Source organism: Hylobates moloch, unplaced genomic scaffold, assembly GCF_009828535.3.
Source record: "Hylobates moloch isolate HMO894 unplaced genomic scaffold, HMol_V3 SCAFFOLD_6, whole genome shotgun sequence".
In the NCBI taxonomy this organism is placed as follows: domain Eukaryota; kingdom Metazoa; phylum Chordata; class Mammalia; order Primates; family Hylobatidae; genus Hylobates; species Hylobates moloch.
In genome coordinates this window covers 8,069,301-8,080,445 of record NW_026652281.1, presented here as the reverse complement: position 1 = coordinate 8,080,445, position 11,145 = coordinate 8,069,301, and the positions used below count along the sequence as shown (strand labels likewise).

Here is an 11,145-nt window from a genome sequence, read left to right as displayed (position 1 = left end):
TAAATAAAAAGGCATTTGCAAAGGCAAATGCCTGCTCCCTGACTTCCTTGGCCTTCCCAGGATCTGACTCTTCCCTTCCCTTTCACCCCAGGTATCGCAGGCACGAGTGACAAGTGGGAAAAGCTGGAGAAGAACATTCTGGACCACCTCCCCGCTGAGGTACAGGAAGACTACGGCCAGGACTACATCTTAGCGCAGCGGAATTTCCTCCTGTTGATCAACTCGGCAGCCAGCACGGACTTCTCTCCGGTGCTGCGGGACATCCAGCATGCTATCTCGGCGAAGAGCCCTTTTGCCTATTACACACCAGGGAAAGGCGCTTACTTGTGGCTCTGCCTTGCTTACTATTTGCCTATTGGCATATATGATTACCTTGCTAAAAGACATTTTCGCCAAGATAAGCCTGTGCCCAGAGCTCTAAGCATGCCTAACTATAAGAAAAAGGCCACCTAGGCAATGGAAGGCCTCAAAGAAGTGAGAATGTCATAGTGTTGAAATGAAAGGGAAACTGGGTTTCTCATTAAAGTTGTTTCTCACTCTGTATTCTCTGTGAAATTCATTGATTGAATAGTACTTTGCAGTGAGAAGGCTGGAGAGTAGCAACAGCCTCATGGAGAATGTTAATTGAGTTCGTACTACGCACCAGATACATTCCAGATATTCCTTCATCTAGTTCTCATCAGAGAATTGAGGTGGGTATCTTTGCCCCTACTTGATATAATTGGAGAGATTTCTTGTCACACGCTAGCAAAAAGCAGGGCCAGAATTCAAATCCTGGGTTGGACTCCACTGCCTGCCAAGAGAAGAGGAAGAGAAAGAGAGAGGGAAGGAGAGAGAGGGAAGGAAAGGAGGAGGCAGAAATGGCAAGGGCAACAGTCCAATGGCTCCTGCAAGTCTTCCTCACCGTGCGTTGATATTCTGTAACTACTACACCCAAGGTATTGGACTCACGGTAAACCATCAGGGCTTCGTTCTCTTCCTTCCTCTTTTTTTTCTCTACCAGGAGCTCTGAAGACAATAGGATAAGGTGTCCTATCTCAAGCAGAACCCTGGAGACCTCTTGGCAGATCTAGGGAATGTGGCTGACTGGTTTAGAGCCCGTAGTAACCAGCACTGTTACTATGTTATCCCCATCTGAACATACTGGGACGGAAAAGCCAGTATCATTACCCGGAAGAGCTTAGTGGAAGGGAGAAATGTCAGATAATTATAGAGGTATGGCGAAGGTCAGTTGGGTGTGGCAAAGGGGAGGAGCTGGTGGGCAGAAGGTACATAAAGGGAACCAGAATACCTTGCTCACTGCAAACCTCTCTGTTCCATTTCCTTTCTAGAACGTGAAGGCTCTTTTTCTATTTTCCTTGGTGATTTCATGAGAGTATATACTATGACAGTGCTCTGCAATTTCTCCCACAGAAAATAACAAATAACCATATAGTAAGATAAATACTTATAAAACACTAACACGATATATTTCTAATGGCTAGTCAAACTGACAGGCCAGTGGCTCTCCACCATTGCTTCAGAGCAGAATGGAAAGAAAAAAAAAAAACAGTCTAAGTGTTGATTTCCCTAGTAGGCACTTTCTGGGGATAAGTGTTGTTGAAGCCAACACTTCTATTTGCATGATTCCAGTGTTGTTGGGAGAACAAGCGATTTGTGGAGCTTATAGTCCAAAGTTTGGAAGAGCACTGAGGATGGAGTGCTTCCCTAAAAGCCAACAGTCCTCAAAGAGTGATCCCTGGACCTGAAGCATTAGCATCGCCTGAGACTCTATTAGAAATGCAGATTCTCAGGAGCCACCCCAATTCTGTATTATATTCCTATGGCTGCTGTAACAAATTACCATGGATGTAGTAGTTTAAAGCAGCATAAAGGCATGACCTTACAGTTCTGGAGGTCAGAATTCTGAAACGGGTCTTGCAATGCTAAAATCAAGTGGTCAGCAGAACTGTGTTCATTCTGGAGATTCCAGGGAAGACTGCATCTGTTGCCTTTTCCAGCATCCAAAGGCCTGCGTTCCTTTGCTTATGGCAGCACCACTCCAATCTCCTCTTCCATTGTCACATCTTTTCTGATAGACTCTCCTGCCTCCCACTCATAAGGCCCTCCTGATTATATTGGGCCTACCCAGATAGTCCAGTGGAATTTCCCAAAGTCAAGATCCTCAATGTAATCACAACTGCAAAGTCCTGTTTGCCACGTAAGATAACGGATTCACAGGCTTTGAGGATTCGTGCACTATTATCATTGTTAAGGACTGATAAGCCCATTTTTTCACTGCTATAAAGAAATACCTGAGACAGGGTAACTTATAAAGAAAAGAGGTTTCATTGGCTAACAGTTCCATAGGCTGCATAGGAAGCATGGATAGGGAGGCGTCAGGAAACTTACAATTATGGCAGAAGGTGAAGAGGAAGCAGGCACATCTTCAGATGGCCAGAGCAGGAGGAAGAGAGAGTGGCAGGGAGGTACTACACACTTTTAAACAACCAGACCTCACAATAACTCACTCACTATCACTAGAACAGCACAAAAGGGGACATCCATCCCCATAATCAAATCACCATCCACCAGGCCCCACCTCCAACACTGGAGATTACAATTTGACATAAAATTTGGGTGGGGACACAGGCCCCAATCATATCGAAGACCATTGTCCTACTGACCACAGCTACTGAATCAGAAACAGGGATGGAGCCAGCAGCCTGTGTTGTAAGGAGATCTCCAGGTGATGCACACCCACATTTGAGAACCACTTCTCCAAGCTATGGAGTGAGCAGGCTTTTGGGCATGTGCTCAGGCTACAGAAGAAGTGGGGAAGACTCTTGTGAGAGACATCAAGAGAGCTGACATGAAAGCGTGGGATGTATTCTCTTCTGCAGCTTCCCAAGAGTTGAAAACTCTGTGAGCCATCAGGAGAAGGTGCTGAATAGACACCCCCATGGGTCTGAGAACCCCAGATCAGAGAAGCTCATATTGGGTTCCCTGAAGAAGGGCTTCCACATGATTTTGGGGTTACATGGGAGCAAAATAAACCACACAGTGGTCTTTTTAGCCAGAGAAAGATTGACAATCTCTCATGCCACCCCCATTGTCAGAGTCCATTTGGGCTGCTGTAAAAAAACACCATAGACAGGATAGCTTCCAAAGAACAGAAATTTATCTCTCACCGTTCTCAGGGAGTCCAAGATCAAGACGCTGGCAGATTTGGTGTCTGGTAAGGGCCTACTTCCTGATTCATAGACTTTCATCTTCTCCTTGTGTCCTCAGATGGTGGAACAGGTGAAGGATCTCTCTGGGATTTCTTTGATAAGGGCACTAATCTCTTTCATGAAGGCAGAACCTCCCAGATGGACCACCTCTTAAGGTGATTAGGTTTTAACATATTAGTTTTGTTGGGACACAAACATTTAGACCTTAGCCCCCATCACAACTCCTTTGGCTTTGGGTGGGAGTGAGGAGATCTGGGAAAAGTCAACTGGAGCTCCTTAGGAGAGTAGGGAACAGAGCTTGGAAGAATCAGGGTGCCAGCATGTGGGTCGGGGAACACCATAGCAGAGGCACCATAGTGGGCAGCCTTGAACTTGGGCCAAAGCGAGGATGAGATATCTCAACTGGAAGATAAGACAAATACTCTTTCCCCAAATGCCAGGAGAATACTTTAGCCCCGACAAATCTAGACCCTAAGGAAAAGACCAAGGAAAAGAGAAGGAGGAGGGAAGAGAATTTTGAATTTAGCTTCAAATGTATCTGTTTTAAAGCAGAAGAGACAAGGTTGCCTGATTGCATTAATAAAGGTTCAAATATACTTCACTTTAGAGCAATACATACAGTTTCTCAGAAAACAAAAGAGACAAGTGTTACATACAAAATACCTTCACGACTTGACCATGTCTACACAGTAATTGACATCTCTGATTTACTGTAAGAAACCAGTAAGAGCCAAGGGCAGAGTGAAGCCCTCCGTGCATCGACAATTCATTGTATTCCTGGGGGAAGGCATGATGAAACGGTGGTTCAACAACAGGACTCCTAGCTAAAAGAATTTCCCTTTCCCCAGTCCTGCTGTCCTGCTCAAGGGTAGGATGCAAGATGCCTTTAATACCTGGCTATATAGCATCACCTGCAAAACCCACCCACCCTCTTTTTCTCTTCCCTTTCTCTGTTTTCCCAGCGCTGCCAGCAGGAAAATGGACCATCCTCACAGCAGACCCAGGATAAGTCAGGAAAAGCATCCAGTGAAAATATGATTTCTTTTATTACACAGGGAGCTGATAAAAGGCCTACAAATTCTATTATAGTATTGGAATAGAACATTAAATTTCATCAGTTTCATTATACTCGTGATAAAGACCATGTTCTGGAATGCCATTCTGGATGTCCGGATGGTATAATTCGGAGAAAGAGAAATTCCATGCAAACAGCTCTGATGGGGTTGTTGTAACTCCTGCCCAGTAAAAGTGTCTAGTCCGGCCTACATATAATGCTCCATGCAGGGGTTTAGGACTCCTGAACACGCCTGCTCTGGAGGGGTTCGAAATAAAGGGTTTCTCTACAGATTTGTCTTGTAGGCCAGTATCTCCCTCTGAGATCTCCAAGATCTCAGAGGTGGACATGGCAGACCCGGATGGGTGTTTCTGAGTCCCAGCACAATACCCAGCTCAGAATTCCACATCAAGAAATAGAAGCAAAAGGAAGAGAGAAATTGGGGACAGATGTGAAGGCTCAAGATAGGGAGACCTCAATATGTTTGTAGGGTAAAGTTGCTTACTCTCTTGCCTGTGCTGCCTTTCTTCGTTTTGGGATTTTGGTGAGACTGTCATTCAAGGGACCCCCACCCCCATGACCACAGGCTGTAACCCAGGCTGACCAACCAAACTACATCCTTGGCTCCAGTGATTAGTTCATGATGGGCATGTGACCCAGGAAGGGCCAATCAAAGATTTTTGGTGGGAAGATTGTTAACAGGAACTGGGAGAAATGAGCAGCTGCTGAACTGTACTTTCCATAGTAACAACTGAAGCTTCTAGAGCCCACCAAGGAGAGAGAATCTGTTACAGAATGAAGTCAGGATAGAGGAAAATGGAGCAGAACAATGAAGAAAATATCCAGGTCTAGTGACATAGTTTGAGCCCCTTGATGTAGCCATACCTGCAGACCTACACTTTGGATTGATTTCCAAATTGTGTGAATGAATACATTTTCTTCGAACTATTTCTAGCTGAACTTCTATTTTTTTGCAACAAAATTAATTTCTGACAAATACACACTCTCGAAATAGATTTAATAAAGAATGAGGAATAAAATAATGCTTAACAGAGAAAATGAGCAATATTTCAATGTCCTAGGGGAGAAAGAAAGTGATGAGACTAAACATGGAAAGAGAGAAAGTGGTTAGGGTAGGTGATATTACCATTTAGTGACCCTCTCCCATAGAAAAGCAACTTTTCTGTTAAAATTTATTTTGGGATCTCATCCCCAAAGTCTATGAATACAGTCCCTCCGGAACAAGATGAATTAAAATCCTTACCGAGCCTCAAGGTGGAAATCAAAGATTTTAGCTGACCACTGGCAATCCTATATTATTGGACTCATGCTTCGCTAGGATAACAGCATAATGTACATTGTGTCTAGCACAGTAAGACAGTAAAACTTATCGACCATATTGCAAAATATAGACATGAATAAAGTGAGACTACCAAACTACCATGTGAACCACGAAGATCAACAAGGAAACTCCAGGCATTTGTTGCAAATTATTTGTTCCTCTCAGGTAATTCCATCTCTGTGAAGATGTTCTCGCCACCAGGTAATTGCCTAGAGAATTTTATTATAGAGAGATTTTTGTTTAGCTGCATTTTCTGTTCTTTCTCCTATTTTGATTACAGGTAATGATTCATTGCTGGACACAACATCACCCCTCTCTTTAGCATTGCCCTGTGCTCTCTCTCCTGACTGTCAGAGGTGAACTAATGCCACATAGAGAAGGTTCTAAATAGAAACATGTTGTTCTTTGGTCTGGGTAGGGTTTTTTGGTAAGGCTTAAATGTTCAGGCAAGAAATTTTCATTGATGAACAAAAAGCACATACTTCCATGTTGAATATCTAAGATGAGTTGCAAAATAGGTCTGAAAATTATATGAGAGCTAGGCCAGTACATGCCATTGCCATTGTAATGCTGAATATTTTGGAGGGGGCGTGGCTGTGCAGCATCCACTTACTTTCCTGCTTGGGGGTCATTGCCCAGATGTGAGATCTTGATGGGAAGCCGTGATTTTCTTCCAACCACAGAAGACATAAGGTCTACATCCTGCCTCTGCCAGCATTTTAGCTCCAGGACTTGCACATATGAAGAAACATATGACCCTCTTAGGGAATGGAATGTCAACATGAAGGGTGAGGCTGACAATCTCCCACAAATGGAAGGTGTGTCTCCCATTTCTTGGTCCTTTATAAACATTTGGCTCCCCCCAATCCAACATTTTAAGCCCAGTCCTCCAAGTTTGCCTTGATTACGTGAATCATATATACATTCAAAAATACTCTCCTTTTGGTAAAAGACAGTCAAAATTCAGTTTACGTTACTTGCAAGCACAGCATTCTAATTTATACCATTATCATCATTATCATCAATATCACTGACACAGTGTTTTCAAAGGCTTATCGCTAACACTCAGACCCACATCTTCATGGGTCCTCAGGATGAATGGCTCCAAGAAGAACTCACTCTCTAAAAGGCCCTACATGTGAAAATGATGGGATGCGCGTTTCCCCTTGTGCACCATTTCAGGTTCCCATCCCTCCCCTCTCTCTGGCTAGGACTCTGCCTTCACCTGCTGGGACGAAGTGGGATGGGGCAATGTGCAAACAGAACTTGTGGGAACCCAAGGTGGCTCTCCTTATTTTCAGGTCAAAGAACTGCTCACTCTTCCCCAAAACCCCAGCACGCCAGATGCATTTTGTTTTTGTTCTTGTGGTTTCAATCCCGGTTAATATTGCTCCAAATGTCACATTCTCGGTGGCAGATCAACAAGGCAGTATGTCATGGGCATTTTGGAGTCACCTGGTGTTACGGTCTGAATGCATGCCCCCTGAATCCATGTGTCAAAATCCTCACCCATAATGGGATGATATTTGGAGGTGGGACTTGTGGGGGGTGATTAGGTTGTGAGGCTGCAGTCCTTGTGATGAGGTTAGTGCTGTCACAAGAGGAGACAAGGGAGACAAGGGAGAGCTTGCTTTTCTCCCTTCACCGTGTGAGGACATGACAAGAAGACGGCTGTCTGCAAACCAAGAAGTAGGTGCTCAACACACACCAGGTCTGCCGGCACCTTGATCTCAGACTTCCAGGCTCCAGAACTGTAAGAAACAAACGTTTGTCATTCAAGCCACTCAGTCTATGGTAACTTATTACAGAAGCGCCAACTGAATAAGACACAATGACTTGGGTTCAAATCTCGGGCTTGCTGTTCAACAGCTGGGTGACCTTAAGCAAGCTGCTCAACTTCTCTGCATCTTAAGGTTTCTTTTTTGCTTTTTACTCTAAAAACGGGCAGTGGTAACGATAATCTCATAAAGTGCTTGTGAGGATTAACTATGATGATAATGCAAAGGGTTCAGCCAGTGCCTGGAATTTAATAAGGGCTCCATGAATGTGGTACTAATAGTCATACTTTTCTTCTCTTGTATCTGAATGAAGACGAGATCAAGAAGTCGCTTTGGTGTGTCCTTTCTAGCTTGAGGCCAGATAGTGAGAAGGTCAACATGGCTCTGAATCTGTACCCAGGACTTCAGGAACAGCCTAATCCAAACGGGGCCTTTCACTCTTTGTTGGCTAATGCTTCTCCTTCCCACTAGGTCACAGGAGAATCTTTTATTAGGTTGTGGAAAAGTAATTGTGGTTTTGGCCATTACATTTTTCTTAAATGGCAAAACCACAATTACTTTTTCACCAACCTAATATGAACAAACAATGAGGCTTACACCTCCCATTCCTCCTGATAAAAATCCCTACTGCCTGTTGTTGTTGTTCTTGTTGTTGGTTTTAAGATAACAATCATTGATGACTTTCTACATGCCAGGGACTCTGTTGGGCAATTTCACAGTCATCCCCACTTACCCACAGGAGATATGTTCCAAGACCCCCAGTGAATGCCTGAAACAGGGTAGTACAGACCTATATATACTTTTTCAAGTTTGAGGTGCAACAGCAAAACTAGCATGAGTTTCTTTGGCCTTCTTCACCATTTCACAAACAGAAGAGTTGTTCTTACTGTAGCTTTTAGCCACCTCGGCGTACAATTTTTTTCTTTCCTTATGAAGTTGAGAACTTCCATTTTTTTTTACACAAAGGAAGCACTTTCCAGCTTCTCTGTGGCATGTCCAAATTGCCAGCAACACTACTCTTGCATGTTGGGGCCATTATTAATAAAATAAGGGTTGTTTGAACACAAGCTCTGCAATACAGCAAGTGTTGATCTGATCACTGAGATGCCTCCTAAGTCACTAATGGGTGGGGAGTGTTGGCAGGGTGAAAACACTAGACAGAGGGATGAATCCCCGCTATGCAGGGCAGGGTGGAAGGGAGCAGGATGGAGTGAGATTTTATTATGCTCCTCAGAACAGAGTGCAATTTAAAACTTATACATTGATTGTGTCTGGAATATTCCATTTAATATTTTCAGACCATGGTAGACCACAGATGCCTGAAACCACTGAAAGTGAAACTGTGAATAACGGGGACAACTGTACTGGGATATACCAATCCAATCCTTATAATGATTCCATGAAGTAGGTGTTATTCCAATCGCAATTTTTAGATAACATAACAGACTTAGAAAGTTAACTTGTCCAAAGTCACACACCTAGGACATAGTGGAGTTGAGCAAAATTTTTAATCTGAACTTGTTCACCTTCAATTTTTATAAAGTAGCAATTACGCAGTGGTTAATTTCTTTTTTTTCTCCTTTTTTTAAATTTTATTATTATTATACTTTAAGTTTTAGGGTACATGTGCACAATGTGCAGGTTTGTTACATATGTATACATGTGCCATGTTGGTGTGCTGCACCCGTTAACTCGTCATTTAGCATTAGGTATATCTCCTAATGCTATCCCTCCCCACTCCCCCCACCCCACAACAGTCCCCGGAGTGTGATGTTCTGCTTCCTCTGTCCATGTGTTCTCATTGTTCAATTCCCACCTATGAGTGAGAACATGCGGTGTTTGGTTTTTTTTTGAACTCAGCTTCCTGGGTTCAAGTCACAGTTCTGCCACTGATAAGCTATGAGATCTTGGGGATCTTACCTGATTTTTTCCTAGTGCCTTAGAACCATCATTTGTAAAGTGGAGAGGATAATTTTTTTTTTTTTTTTTGAGATGGAGTCTTGCTCTGTCACCCAGGCTGGAGTGCAGTGGCATGATCTCAACTCACTGCAGTTTTCTCCTCTCAGGTTCAAGCGATTCTCCCACCTCCGCCTACCGAGTAGCTGGGATTACAGGTGCCGGCCACCACTCCCAGCTAATTTTTGTATTTTTAATAGAGATGGAGTTTCACCATGTTGGCCCGGTGAGACGATGATGATTAATAGCAGCTGTCTCATGGAGCAGTTACAATATTAAATAAGTTAATCTATATTAAGTACTTGGAGCTTACTTGGCTCTAGAAGGCACACAGTAAGTTGTTATTCATATGGCTAATTATAGGGTGCTATAGTAATGACGGGAGAAAAACTAAAACATGAGCAGAAGGCATTAGGAAAGATGTTGTGATGCGGAGAAGGCTTTGGACTATGTAAAGTTTTATTTAAGCTTACTTCTTTGAGCTGGGCTTGAAGCAATACATCATTTCCTTATAGAATGGTGGTAAAGTTTCAGCAGGTCACTAAATGATTTTGAAAGGCAACATGATCTTTCTGATCAGTAGATAACTGGGTGGTCCAAGCAGGCACTGATCACACACGTGCATTTCTTTCTACGGGGTTGGTTCCCTAGCATGGAGGGCCTGGGAAGAGGTGCACAGTGCAAGCCTGTGTAGGCCACATCCTCAGGCCCCTCTCCTCCACTGGACCCCAGGCCAGGAAGGGAAAACTCATGACTTTTATGCTACCTCCCTCCTCCTTCCACAGGGTCAAGAAATAATTTTCAGAAAATGTTAAAATCTCATACAAATACACAATGAGCAGACATCAAAATATTATCTAATTCATTAATGAGATAACCAGTAGGATGGCAAAGCTGGTCTCAGAGAGGAGACGAGAAGCTGTTACATAAAACAGAGTGTCCTTTAAAAAATGATGGTAGAATTAGATTGCTAAATCAGATATAAAACTAAAGAACAGATTAAGGTTCTATGGAGCAAAGTACTTATCATCTGGGTTTAGGCTCTGTCCTGGTCAGAAATTATTTGCATCTCTACAGGATAAAAGTAACAGGCACTCCATTACCCTCAGCAAACTAACAAAGAAACAGATAACCAAACACCACATGTTCTCACTTATGAGTGGGAGCTGAACAGTGAGAACACATGGAGACAGGGAGGTAACGGCACACGCTGGGGCCTGTTGGGAGGCAGGGTTGTGGGAGAGACAGGATTAGGAAAAATAGTTAATGCATGCTGGGCTTAATACCTAGATGATGGGTTGATAGGTGCAGCAAACCACCATGGCACACGTTTACCTATTTAACAAACCTTCACATCCTGCACATGTACCCTGGAACTTAAAAATAAAAATTAAAAAAATTGAAAAGTAATTGCCACTCTATTAGTTTTCTCCAAGTTAATATCTACCTTTACGGAACTGGGCAAATGTATAAGTTGTACAGCAAGCAAAGTCACATTTTCTCAGAGAGTCAGGTTGTCCTTACGTGGGCTTTTAGATAATGTTCTGGCATTGTTTACACGACACTAAAAACACTACACATGTATTTTTTTGTCTTGGTTCCAAATTTTGGTTAATTTTTTCATAACAATTACTAGGGTAGAGATTGCTAAGCGACCAGGAAATTCTTTTCCACCAAGCCTAGATATGGCCTCCGACTCTTTCAGCTTTGTGCACCACACAGCCACCGCCAGCTGATGACAATTCATGTGAGAAAGGAAACTGATTTGCCATCCAGCTCTTGATGACAACAGGGTTTAGATGT

General features: G+C 43.2%; 1 protein-coding gene across 1 annotated transcript in view; it reads left to right on the top strand.

The window, feature by feature from the left end:
• HSD17B2 (hydroxysteroid 17-beta dehydrogenase 2) overlaps positions 1-543 on the top strand; it is a 62,838-nt gene extending 62,295 nt beyond the window's left edge. The window contains exon 5 of the mRNA XM_032156334.2: positions 92-543. Within this exon, the coding sequence (XP_032012225.1) occupies positions 92-453 (362 nt within the window). The 3' untranslated portion in view covers positions 454-543. The remainder of the gene's footprint in view (positions 1-91) is intronic.
• Positions 544-11,145: the final 10,602 nt, after the last annotated feature.